The following is a 13,827-nucleotide window of genomic DNA, read 5'->3' on the forward strand; positions in this document are numbered from 1 at the left end:
TAGTCCACTTCCGGCTGCTGCAGGCGCCTGGGGCCAGGCTCAGGGTCCGGGTCCTTCCCTCCCCCTCCTCCCCCATGGGACTGAAGCCACTGGGACAGAGCAGAGGTGGGACACCAGGAGGTGGGTGAGCTGCATCAGGAAGGGGAGGGGGTTGCACACACGCAGAGCCCCCAAGGCACAGGCGGCCTGGTTTGGCCTCTCGTTCTGCAACAGGCGCCCGCTGACCACCAGCCTACGTGCCGGAGGACCCAGGATAGATACCAGGGTTGGGGCCTGGCCCAGGGGCTTCCTAAGGCAGGAGCTGGGAGGCTGGGAGGCTGGGCTGAGGCAAGCACGGAGGCCACGGGAAGGTTCTGGGAATCGTCTTTATTTCCCCTCACCCCCACTCCTGCCCTCGGGGGCGGCCGGGCTCTTCAGCTCGCAGGGTCTGGGTCCCTGTCCGACGCCCTGTGCTGGTGGGGAGGTGTCCACAGGGCTGAAGGAGCCTGGGGAAGGCTCTGGACTCTGGGCAGGGTTGGCTGCAGCCCCCAGCCCCGCTCTCTGGGGGGCAGCTCGCCACAGAAGCTGGAATGCTGGTGGCCCCAAGCTTGTTCCCCCCTCCCCCGACAGTCCTGGGGCTGCAGGAGGGAACCTATGGGCCCCACTCGGCGCTGAGGGCCTGGGTTAGCCCATCAGCCGGGCACAGGCAGCTGACAGCCAACGCGCCCTCCACCTCTGCAGCCTGACGTGGCACCCGGCGCCTGGCGCGGGCTCCTGCTCCCTGGCCTCCCATGGAGCAAAGGGAGAGAGAGGGAGGAGGAGGGTGGCGAAGGGGCCAGGCCGCTCCTGTCCTGCCAGTGGGGCCGCCCGACACTCCTGCACAGCTGCCGGGAGCTCAGTGCCGACCCGCGGCTGGGACACGCCAGGGGCCAAGGGCAGTCGGCCGGCTCATTTGTTGGCCACGGCGGAGAGCTGGTCCCGGATGCGGCCCAGCCCGTCGAGCATGGTGTCCAGCGTCTCCTTACTCAGCTCCATGGTGACCGCGGTCACGGACGGTCTGTCCCCACACAGAACGGGGTCTTCCTGGATCTGGAGAGAGAGAGCAGAGCTCCAGGTCAGAGTAGCCGCGCTTCCCCCTGCTATGCTGGGTGCGATGCGTGTGCTGGGTGAGCTGTGTGTGCCGAGTCATGTGTGCTGAGTGAGTCATGTGTCTGCTGAGTGAGTCTATGTGTGCTGAGTTGAGTGAGCTGTGTGTGCCGAGTCAGCCGTGTGAGCTGTGGCTGTGCTGAGTGAGCCGTGTGTATGCCACGCATGTGCCATGCATGTGCCATGTGTGTGCTATATGCCCCTGCAGGGAGGCAGTCTGCTGGGAGTCAGGAGGCATCTGAGCTTGGGGCCCCTCCGCTACGGGGAGAGGGTGGGAAGGAAATCTCAGCAGTGGGGCCAGTCTCTGTTGACAGGGAGCACTGGGCAGGCTGCGAAGGCCGAGCCACAGCCAGGGCACTCCTCTGAGAAGACATTTTCCAGGTGCCCGGGCTGCGGGGCACAGACCACCGGGAGGCGGGAGAAAGACTACAACTCCGTGTTTGGATTTTCCATCTCCTTTTTAGAAGCAAGAGTTATCAGAACTTCAGAAGCAGCGGCGGGAGGCAACCCTCCCTCCTCACGCCGACAGGGGCTGTGATTCTGGGTGCCGGGAAGTCAATATGGAGTTGCAGGCCTCTGGTTTTATCTAGACAAGCTCGCAGGTGCAGAGCTGCTATAAAGAGCTTCCTACAAGGGGCTGTACGGGGAAGATAACACCAGGAGAAAACAAAGGACTGACATTCGTCATTTCTCCAAGTGCTAATCTGTCAGCCGCCTCGCAAGCCGGGAAGCCTGATCAAACAGGGTCTCCGGTACCCACAGGGTGGAGCGGGTGGTCTGAGCGCTCGGCTCCGGGGAAGCTAAATCATCCCACAGTGTAGGGGACCTCAAGCCGGCAAGGTACCGAGTCCATGTCGCATGACTGTCGTTTCCAACTTCCACTGTTACAAAGACTACAGTGGGTCGACAGAGTAACTCTGGAAAGGAAGAAAGTCACTGTACTGTTTCTGAGCCACACACAACAGTGCTCCTGGCACTGTGCTCTGGGATCACCCTGGTGGTGCTCGAGGGGCTGTATGTGGAGCTGGGGAATAGAGCCCAGGCCGGCTGCATGCCAGGCAAGTGCCCCACCTGCTGTCCTATCTCTCCAGCCCTACCACTCTCTTTACTTAGGTGAGAGACGCCAAAGCGCTGGACACTGATGCTTCTGTGGCCCGAGGGGGAGGTGGGGTCGGGGGAGACACAGACCCCTTCTGGAGACCGCTGTACCTTCATCTGGAGCAGGCAGGTGGGGACGGCCATGCGGCTGATGCTGTCCGAGGCCGTTTTGACGTCCACTCTCCAGTCCAGGTCCACCAGGCGCGGCAGGGAGACTGTGGAGGGGAAACTCCGCTCAGGGCCCCGCTCTCCCGCTGCCCATGAGGCCCCAGGGTGTGAAGGGCAGCTCTGAGTGTGGACAGGCCATGGGCATTTCTCCCCTGGGGCAAGCCTCGGGGGAGAAAGACAGATAGACAGGACCCAAAGTCCCCCATCCCCCACCCCCGCCCTGGGCCTTCTGTGGCTCCGTGGTGGTGGTCCCGCCAGGCTCCAGCCCCCACACCTGGTGTCAGGATGGAACGAGACTGGCACTTGGTTGAGAAGCTGAACTTGTGGTGGGCTGCTGCCCCCCTAGGCTGACTCCCAGGGCGCAGGACGGGCTGCCAGCGTCACTGCAGGTACTTCCCCAGCGCCCGGGTGGACCCGGGGCAGGGGAGAGGCCATCTAGGAAGCGTCACCTCCGCAGTCTGGCTATGGGCTTATGCCCATACTGTGCTCGGGGCTACTGCTGGCCACTGCCTGCGGTTCCTGTCCTGTGCTCAGAGGACACGTGTTCCTGGGGCTGGAACCCACACACCTGCGTGCACAGCAGGAGCTCTGCCCTTGAAGCTCAGCCCTAAAACCCTACTTTCTTTTTTTTTTCTTTTTGGGTCACACCTGGCTATGCACAGGGGTTACTCCTGGCTCTACACTCAGGAATTACTCCTGGCGGTGCTTGGGGGACCATATGGGATGCTGGGAATCGAACTCGGGTTGGCCACGTGCAAGGCAAACGCCCTACCCGCTGTGCTATTGCTCCAGCCCCTAAAAACCTACTTTCATCTAACCTTTCGAACGTTTCATTTATGATCAGTTTTTTTTTTCCGCCCCGCCTCTTCCCCTAAGTGAAAATTCAATTATTTTAAGTCCTTCACTTACCCCAATCTTAGGATATTTTTGGTTTGGAGTTTTTGGTTTTTAACAACAGGTCTGTACTGTATGACGTTGATCATGGGGAGAAAATGAAAAAGCAGAATGCACACGATGGATACAGTTGGGTGTGGACTGGAATAATTCCCTTCCCTCTCTGGTTAAAGACACTCTCAGGGACCATGGCCAGGCAGGAGGGAGGGTGTCACGGTACTCACTCTGATTGTTCTGGGCTTCAGTTCTCCAAGCAGATCTGTGTGGGAGGGAGAGACAAGGAAAGGGCATGATGCAAATAAGACCCCAGGGAAGGCCCCTGGACTGGAGCCTCAAAGCTGTCATCATCAAAGGAGAAAGAAAGGCCCAGGGGCAGTTTCTCTCCAAGAAGTGGATCTTGTGTTTTATAAAGTCCAATGAAGGGGAGGCAGTTTGCTTTCAGTTTTGGGGAAAATCGAAGTCAGGCTGCACTGTCTTCTTACTGCACTTCTCGTTCCAGAGGCAACGCCTGGAAGGGACAAGTGATCTCTCCTTCCCGAGTCTCTGCTCCACCGAATCCCACAGCCTGGCTCAACCACTGCAGAACAGATGTTCTAATACGCCAGCAGCTACCAACATGATTGAGAGATGAGCAGGGTTCCACAGTGCATGAGCACCTCGGAGAACGCTTCTAAGTCACAAACTCCTCAGCTGTTACCTGCTCATGACCAGCAGAGTTTGGACTAAATTTGTTGCTAGCCAAGAGTGAACTGGTTCTGCTTAGGTTCTATGAGTCTAAAGGGTTAGTCTAGACAGAAAATTTACAGAATAAATACAAATGACTGCTGAATACATGAATAAAAGAAAGATCTGGCATAGTAAGTATCAAAAGTATCACTGTCACTGTCTGCCCGTTGCTCATCGATTTGTTCGAGCGGGCACTAGTAACGTCTCTCACTGTGAGATTTATTGTTACTGTTTTCGGCATATCTAATACGCCACGGGTAGCTTGCCAGGCTCTACCATGCGGGCACAATATTCTCGGTAGCTTGCTGGGCTCTCCGAGAGGGGCAGAGGAATCGAACACGGGTCAGCCGTGTGAAAGGCGAACGCCCTACTGCTGTGCTACTGCTCCAGCCCTTATCACAGCCAGTCTCAAAAGTATAGAAAATGAAATCAGGTACCATCTGCCATATGTGAAACTGGCAAGGGGTGGGGGGGATGTTAAATCCCCCCCCCAAAAAAAACCCACCAAAACCTCGGGGCAGGTGAAGGTGTGGGCAGAAGGGCACCTCACGCCCTCCTGGCGCATGACTAGTGATGCCACTGTGGAAATGAAGCCAGAGAACAGCGTTCAGCCCAGCGGGTGACCAAGCGCGGGAGCCAGGCTCCATCAAAGCCCAGTTTGCCAAAGTGAAAACTGCCAACGGTCTCAACGTCCAGCATTCAAGAACTGCTTAATTAAATTATACCCGGTTTCTTCACAGAATCCACGTAGGTGGTAGAATGAAACGCTGCCGCAGGTAAATAGCTATTGATCTGCAATTCATTTGTGCTAATGCTGTGCACCCGACACAGGCACGTTCTAACACGGCCTGCTCCACGGTGCCCACAGCAAGGCTGAGTTTCCGCGCTGGATGTGGGAATGGCAAAGACACCCAGGTCCTGAGGGGATTCCCGGGAAGGAGCGCATGCCTTCTCTTCCCTCCTGCCGACCTCCCCGTGCAGGCCCTCCCGAGCAGCCTCTGACTTCCAGAGCAGGGGGAGACTTGCACTCACAGGTGCTCCAGGAGGATCTTCGTCAGCAGGTTCTTGAGGCTCTGGTGGAAATCCTCCGGGAAGAGAGCCAGGATCGCCTCGGCGGAGGACAGGTTGCGGAAGACCACCAGGCTGGTGAGGCGGTGCAGGGCCTGGAGCAGCTGCGAAGACGGGAGAAGGGGCAGAGGACGGTAGGTGGAGGGGTAGGGAAGGGCCTAATCCGCCACCCGCTGCTGAGGCCGCTGCCACACATGCCCCCCACCCCCGCCGGGAAACTGTGGGGCTGGACGCCGTGTCCACCTGCTGAGCCAGGAAGCTGCCCGCCTGCCCACCACTCTCTGCAAGGGGGGTACAGGGTGAATGAGGCCCCTTCTTCTCCGTGGAGGTGCAACTTCCCAACCTCAAGTCAGGAGGCTGGGGGGGAGACGGGAGATTCGGCTGTGACACCAGGCAATTCTGCCCTGACTTGGGGACACCCTGAGGCCCCCAGCTGACCACAGCCTGTGAGGGGCCCTGAACTCCCTGCTGAAACCCAGAGAAGAGCTCTTTCACCTGAACCGGCTCCTGGGACCCCCGGGCTGGGCAGCGAGGGCCCACGGGGGGGGGGGGGGGGTGGCCTTGCCTCGCCTCGAAGGACACAGAGCCAGAGCCGATCAGATCACCGCGAGCCACCCTGGCCTTCTCCCCGCCCCGAGGTTCTCCTGGGGCTGAGCTAGAAGCCGTGGGCAGTCACGTGCTCGGGTGCGCAGCTTTCTCTGGGGCCAGAGGACGCCACAATTGGGCACCACCCAGCAGGGAGGGGCCCCTGCGGGTGTGGGAGCTGGGGGAGAAGAGCCCTGCCCGCTGCCCCTCAGAGGTGGCCTTTCGGGGGGCCTCCCGTACTCTTCCGCAGGATCCCAAGTCGGAGCCAGCTGCTCATGGCTGCACCGCTGGTGAGCACGTGCGGGCAGCTGCTCCAGCGCATCTCTCCCCGCGTCAGCTGTCCCCACTGCCCCCCTTCACGTTTTCTCCGCGACGGCTGGCACCCAAGCCCTTGCCTGGGCTCCCTCCCACCTTCTCCCGCCTGCCTTTTCGCCCTCAGCAGTGGATGTCACAGGACAAAGTTCCTAGGTATAACTCAGCAGCGCAGGCGGGGCTCGGCGGACACCCGGGAGGGCCCCTGACCTGTCCTGGGGCCTCGGCGCCGCTGGCCCATGATCCGGAGGAAACCCTGTCCCCAGCGAGCTCACGGACCACGGAGCAAGCCCGGCAAGCGGCAGGATCGGAGAGAAAACCTTCCCGATCCCGAGGCTGGCTCTGGCCCCCACGGTTCAGGGGCGTGAGTCTGAAGGGGAAGCGGTCAGGGGCTGCGGCTCGGCGACGAGGGCTCCCGAGGGCCCTCAGGGCACAGGCTCCTCTCTGCGCACTGACCTGCTTGGCCTCCATCTGGGTCACGGACAGGCTGGAACACGTCGTCTCCAGCAACGGCTGGGCGCTGAGGGCCGAACTGGAAAAGCTCTCCCGGCACAGCTGCCGGACAACATCTTTCGAGGAGGCCTAGGAACCAATGCACGGGCGGGAACAAGGAACAAACTCAGACTGCGAAAAAACACCCACGTTTCAGAACCACACACAGCCTTGGTCATGGCAGGGCGCCTGTGGGCTCCAGACAGGAGGATGTGCCCTTGGGGCTGGGGAAGGTAGCGCTAACACCCCCTTCTCCCCCCACCACATACACACACAGACAAACACACACACACACACACACACACACACACACACACACACACACACACACACACACACCACTGCCCCTTTTCCAATGCCTGGGGACCTAATGGTGCCCTGGGGGTAAAATCCCAGCAGCCTTGCTTGTTTGATTTTGGACAAAATCTGGTGATGCTCAGGGCTTATTCCAGTACTCTGGGATCACTCGTGGTGATGCCTGGGGACCACAGGGGGGTACTAGGGATAAAATCCTGGCAGCCTGCATGCAAGGTATGCACCTTCCTCTCTACTACCTCTCTGCCCCCAATGAGAAACAAAATTTTCAAACTGAAAAATATAGTAACAGAAAAAAGAGGAAAGGAGGATGGGAGGGAGGGAGGGAGGGAGGGAGGGAGGAAAGGAGGGAGAGAGGGAGGGAGGGAGGGAGGGAGGGAGGAAGGAAGGAAGGAAGGAAGGAAGGAAGGAAGGAAGGAAGGAAGGAAGGAAGGAAGGAAGGAAGGAAGGAAGGAAGGAAGGAAGGAAGAAAGGGTTTAAGGGCAGAAAAATTTAAAAAGTCAGACTTAAACCCTACATAACCAATACTATATTAAATGTAAATGGCTTAAATATATCACATAAAACTAGAAACCAGGGGTCAGAGTGATAGTACAGTGGGGATAAAATTTTCTCTTGCATACGGGCGACCCAGGTTTGATTCCTGGCATCCCATATGGTCCCCCAAACACTGCCAAATGTGATTCCTGAGTGTAGAGCCAGGAGTAACCCCTGCACACTGCTGGGTGTGGCCCAGAAACAACAACAACAAAAAACAACAAAAACCAAAAAACAAAAACAAAAACAATAAACCCAATCCCATGAACTGGCAGACTGAATTTTTAAATAATGACTCAAACATTTTCTACAAAGAAGTTTCTCCAGAGCCAGACAGATAATAAGATAACACAGCAGACTCATGCTGCAGACCTGGATTCAACCCCCCAGGTTCTGCCAAGAGTGATCCTTGAGTGCAGGAGTAAGCGGAGTACAGCTGGCTGTGTCCCCAAACCAACACATAAACAGCAAACAAAACGTCCTTTCCAATGATATATCACTTTATATACCATTATCTTTATAATGATATAGAAAATTCAGCCAAATCACATTATTCAAAAGAAAGCTAGAGTGGCTGTATTAATGAAACAGAGTTCACTGCAAAGGAAATTACCCCCAAGCAGAGAGAAACATCACAGAATGGTAAAAGGTTCTATTTATCAAGAAGACCTTCTAAACACGTATGCAACATGCAAGAGCTGCAAAAGATGTGAGGCAAAACCAAACTGACTGAAAGGAGACCCAGACAAATCCATAAACACAGTTGGAGGTTTTAACACCCCTCTTTCAACAACTGATAGAACCAGACATATATTCACAAGGATACAGAAGATGTCAACAACACTATCAATCAATCAAAATGACATTTATGCACACTCTGACAAGTAGCTACAGTATATTTATATCCCTTTCAAATGTCTGCTGAATACATATAATACAGGTAATATTCTGGGCCATAAAGCAAACACCAGCAAATGTCAATGAAATAAGAGTATATTATTAGGAACTACAATGGAATCCAGAAAAAGAGGAGGAAAATAACCAAACATACAGAAACCTTAGCAACACACTTCTAAATAATCAACAAATCAAAGAGAAACCTCAAGATAAAATTTTAAAATGGCCCTGAACAAATAAAACAACAACACAACAAAAATCCACCTCAAAATGTGAAACACAGTCAAGAGGTTAAAGGGAAATTTATACTATTAAAGGTATAGATTCTAATAAAGAAAGGGGATCAAATCACAAATGTGAACTGTCCCTTCAATAGCCTAGGAAAAGACTAATATGATAAACCCAAAGGAAGAATAAGGAGAAGATACTAATGAAATGGAAAACAGAAAAATAGAGAAGTCAATGGAACAAAAAACTAATACTTTAAATGTATCAGTAAAATATTTAGAAAGCTTGACAAAATGAGTAAGAAAGGAGGTAATATGACCCAAACCAAGAATGAAATGGTTATCAATATACATCCTACAGTTTTCAAAAGGAAAATAAGATAATACAGACACAAACAACTCTACACAGAAATTTGGTGGCTTAAACACAATAATATGAAACCGACAATTTGAATAGTCCTATACCTATTCAGAAAAATTGATTTTCTTGGTGAAGAATCCAGGCCGTTTGGGCAGCACCGCAAGCCGGAGATTGCTCCGGACCCCAGACTGGGCCAACAACACCGGGGTGCCAGACGGAGAAGGTACAGCCAGCACGCCTTCTCCAGATGGAGCCCTGGCGACACTGAGCTTCTACTAACATGGCTCCGGTATACGGGACTGGGATATCTCCAAACCGTGTGGCCGCCTAATACCTTTCCTGATACACAAAATATATGCTCAGGAATGGCTACACCACTCCTGAGCATCCATTAACCCAGAGGCACAGAAACCAATCTCAGAATGCAGCGGCTGCTGGCAGACATACACCCGGACTCTGAACTAGGCTACGGCCCCGTGCAGCCCCGGGAGGGGAAGGGTTTCTGTCCCTCAGCCTTTTCCCTCCTGCGACAGCATGGCAACCACCACTGTTCAGAACCAATTGGATAGAGAGGTAGGAGTTTGCAGTGACGGGACGGGGTGCATGGAGAATCTTGCGATGGGAGAGGCAGAACCGGCCCTGCCTCCTTCCCAAATGAGACCCCGAGCAGTAGCCCATGTACAGCTCCTCCACTCCTGAACAGCCATGATCCCAGCGCCACAGAAACCAATCTCAGAATGCAGCGGCTGCTGGCAGAAATACCTCTGGACTTAATACCAGAATTCCAAATCTGGGCAGCCGCTTTCACGACCGTGCAACATCATATGCTCTTTGTTACCAACAATAGAAAATAAACAATCTAATGATGCCATTCCGACAGATCTGACTGTTGGGGGGAAAACTCCAAACAATGATAGTGAGTTTCCTGTCGAAAATTAAATGTAATCAAAGTAAGGAAAGAGTAAAGTGAAAATCATCTGCCACACAGGCAGAGGGAGAGTGGAAGGGAGGGGTATGCTGGGGTAATTGGTGGTGGAACATGTGCACCGGTGAAGGGATGGGTGTTTGAGCATAGTATGACTGAGACTCGATCCTAAAAGCCTTGTAACTGTTCTCATGGTGACTCAATTAAAAAAAAAATGAATAAATAGAAAATAAAAATTGATTTTCTTATTCATAATTTAGAAATTCCCTCAAAAAAAAACCACTCCAGGCTCAGATGGTTTTACTAGAAAATTTAATATACACATATTTTCTGGAAAACAGAAGAAAGGGAATATCTCTCAAATCATTTCATAGAGCTAATGTCACAGATACCAAAATCAACCAAGAAGATACTAAAAAACAACTACCACTATCCCTCAAGAAAATAGATACAAAATTCCCTAAATTAGCATACAGAATTCAACAATATAGAGAAAGGACTATTTGTTATGACCCAGTGGGCATTATTCCAGGGTTGCCTTCTTCATAAGGCATTCTCCCTGTCTGCATCTCTCGTATCTGATGCTCCTGTTAAGAGGACAACGTCTTGTCCATTAGGTTGATGCGTCTCTTTTAATAAGGACAGTTCCCCACCCCAGGCCCACCCAAAAGCACAAACTATACCTGTCATCCCTTGCTCATCGATTTGTTCGAGCGGGCACCAGTAACGTCTCTCATTGTGAGACTTATTGTTACTGTTTTTGGCATATCCAATATGCCACAGGTAGCTTGCCAGGCTCTGCCGTGCGGGCACGATACTCTCGGTAGCTTGCCGGGCTCTCCAAGAGGGGCAGAGGAATTGAACACGGGTCGGCCGCGTGAAAGGCAAACGCCCTACCGCTGTGCTATCACTCCAGTCCGCAAACTATACCTGAATCTTCTAAATAGAACATTTGAAAACGAGTAGAAAAAAAAGGAAACCAAAATAATCCCAATCATATAATGTGCTCGAGATCGCAAAATTATATCTAAAATATAAACAAAATTATATTATAGGTTGATGACTGCCAGAAGAAAGAAGGTGGATGTGAAGGGGAAGTTGGAGTGGCTATAAAGGGGCAACGTGAAGGACCAATTGCAACGGCGATGGGAAAACATCTGTCTTGGCGACATCAGTGTCAATATTCTGGTATTAGTGTTATACTATTGTTTTGCAAGATGGCAGTACTGTGGTAAGCAGAGGAACAGGAAAATGGATCCCTCCGCATTATTTCTTACAACTTCAGGAAAGCCTGTTAAGCATCCAAAATTAAAACTTTCATAAAATGTTCACCAAGAAAAAGAGGGCATATGGCAGAATTGAACTATTGCTATACAACGGAAAGCAAAAGAAGCTTGACACAAAAAAATCATATGTTATATCTATTTAGGGGTGGGGGAAGTCACACCTGGTGGTGGTCACGGCTTACCCCTGACTCTGAGCTCAGGGATTGTCCCTGGTGGGGATTAGGGGACCTTACGGGGCCGCCAGGGATCAAGCTACGGTCCGCCACGGGAAAGGCTGGAGCCCTATCTGCTATAGTTCACTCCAGGCCTGTGCTATATCATTTAATGCACATTCAAACATGGGCAATATGAGGGACTGGAGCGATAGCACAGGGGGTAGGGCGTTTGCCTTCCATGTGGTAGACCTGGGTTCAATTCCCAGCATCCCGTATGGTCCCCTGAAACCACCAGGAGTAATTCTTGAGTGCAGAGCCAGGAGTAAACCCTGAGCATCGCTGGGTGTGACACAAAAAAAACCAAAAAACATAAAAAAAACCCCAAAACATGGGCAATATGAAACTGATGGTGTCAGAAGTAATGACAGTGATTACTACTCCCAAGGCGAGCACGGGTAAGGAAGGAACAACAGAGGAACTTCTGGAGTGCTGAACTTTGGAAGCCTTTTTTCTTTAGTGCTGGTCACAAGGGCATGCAATAGATTACTAGACTGTGCCTTATGATGTGTATGCTTTTGTGTGTTGTGCTCTACAATGAGAGTGAGGAGCACCGTGCTGGGGGTGGAGAGCTTTACGTTTCAAGTCACAGCTTTGTACTTTCATTAATTCTAGAATAACTATTTATTGAATAAATAACAAGAGTTCAAGTTATCAGGCATGGTGAACTGGACTTAATAATGTGGAGGGTTTTTTTTTTTTTTAAGAGGCTCTACTGCATGAACCAATGATGACACGATGCCACTAGTTGTTGACTGTCAAGCTCTCCATCCTTTACATGCTGCTCTTTCATAAAAAAAAGGTTCTCTCTGTCTCCTACATTCTTCTAGAAAAGGCCAGAGGCAAATAAAAGCAAAATGTTAGCACTCCAAGTTCCACGAAAGAAGTCAGGCTGCTTGTTCTTCAGTAGAGGAAGTCAGAAGTCAAGCAGATAATTCCAACCCATCAATGTCCTCGGACCCGTGCAAAGCCCTCGGCGCACAACCCTTCCGACCTCATAATCTTTCACAGGCTTTTCAGCAGAGCGCTGGGTTCTCCACGGCCCAAGCGAGTACAGCAAACGCGGGGCTGCGGCGGAGAGAGACGACACAAAGCCCTCGCGCGGGCCCGGGTGCAGAGAAGGGGCGTGGGGGAGCAGGCCCACAGCGCCCTGGTGCACCGAGCCCGAGGGCATGCCCGGGACGCGCGCCGCCTCCACCCCCGCTGCCTCAGTTTACCTTCAGAAGGCTCTGGAGCGCAGCAAAGTGTTCCGCTGTCAGCGTGGCCATCTTCCCCGGGTCATGTGACCACGACCCGCGGAGGAACGAGGTCGCGTGACTCCGCCCTCGGCCGCGGGGCCTGCCGGGAATTGTAGTCTTCAAGCGTACGCCTTGTAGTCCTCAAGCATCTTGAGGTCCTCAAGACTCCAGGGCCAGGATGCATGTGAGAAGGGTAGAAGGTTCAACCTCCCACCACCACCGTCCCCCACCCCCACCCCGGTACCTGGAGCATCCAGGCAATGCGAGGCCCAGGGCGCGGGAAATTTATTTATTTTGCTGCCTCTTTATTGGGTCTAAAGGGGAAAGTTGTACATTCCTTTAAGAACACACTGATTGAGGGGAAAGAACCTGTAGGCACCTTGGAAAAGTCTCCGTTATGCAGTAATGAGCGTGTGACTGTACACATTGGAACTCTTGGAATTTGCCTATCACCACCTCCAGAGTGGGAAATTGCTTCCGAGTGTCTAGCCCGCTTTCTGTCTGAAGGATGGGAGGCGCTGGTATAGTTTGCCTTATCCCAGGGCAAAGGGATCGCTTACAGCAGCGTTTCATCATAGGTCACCCCTGTACTGCCAGGATGTTCCAAGGAGGGGGAAACTGGGGAAAATCGCATGTGGGCGGCAGCAGCATGAGGCTGGGGTGGGGGTGGGGGCCAACAGTAGGAAGTGAGAAGTGAGGAAAACAGAGAAGTAACAGAGAAAAAAAACTGGGATTGAGAAACACCGGCTTAAAGAATTTAGGGGCTTTCTCATAGCCAGCGCTAGGGGAGGTCTGTTTGAGGAGCAGGGGGAAAGTACTCACGAAAAGGGGTGAAATGAAGATATTCCCCAGAAAGCTCCCTTAACTGTGATGCAAGAGGGTCGTTTATAGAAATAACTTATTCTGCAAGGTAATCTAAATGACTGTAAGGAGGATTTTGAATGGGAATTTCAGAATTGTGGCTTACCCTGTGTTCAGAGAGTCCTTCCACTGAAATTGTACAACACTGGAATTTTGTTTTATTTTGGTTTTAGAGCCACACCGGGGGTGATCTGGAGCCATTCTTAGTTTGGGGTTCCCCAGAAATGTTTGGGGGGCCGAGTTCTGTCCAGGCTTCAGCATGCAAAGTATGTATTTTGCGGGAACTCCTGAGCCCTGGAATTTGGTTTTGAAGGAACTATCTGCTCCTTTGTCTTACAATCTCCAAATAGATCTTTCTCTTACACAATTTTAGTGTCTGGTTGACTCTTTGCCTCCTACCAAGCCCACACGAGTAATGAAATTTGGCTGAAAACAGGTTTGAATAAATTCAAGCTCAAGAAAGATGATCTAATTGTGAAATTCTAAATAATGCAGAGCTG

At 52.3% G+C, this 13,827-nt stretch overlaps 1 protein-coding gene across 1 annotated transcript; it reads right to left on the reverse strand.

Annotated features, from left to right (window-relative positions):
* Positions 1-351: 351 nt before the first annotated feature.
* COMMD9 (COMM domain containing 9) lies at positions 352-12,557 on the reverse strand. The gene is made up of 6 exons (XM_004607907.2): positions 12,446-12,557; positions 6,433-6,558; positions 5,044-5,183; positions 3,510-3,544; positions 2,335-2,438; positions 352-1,068 (listed from the first exon to the last, which is right to left on the reverse strand). Exons 1-6 carry the CDS (start codon positions 12,494-12,496, stop codon positions 928-930), a joined length of 597 nt encoding a protein of 198 aa, XP_004607964.2. The 5' UTR covers positions 12,497-12,557; the 3' UTR covers positions 352-927.
* Between the last annotated feature and the right edge of the window lie 1,270 nt (positions 12,558-13,827).

Source organism: Sorex araneus, chromosome 6 (assembly GCF_027595985.1).
Source record: "Sorex araneus isolate mSorAra2 chromosome 6, mSorAra2.pri, whole genome shotgun sequence".
Classification (NCBI taxonomy): domain Eukaryota; kingdom Metazoa; phylum Chordata; class Mammalia; order Eulipotyphla; family Soricidae; genus Sorex; species Sorex araneus.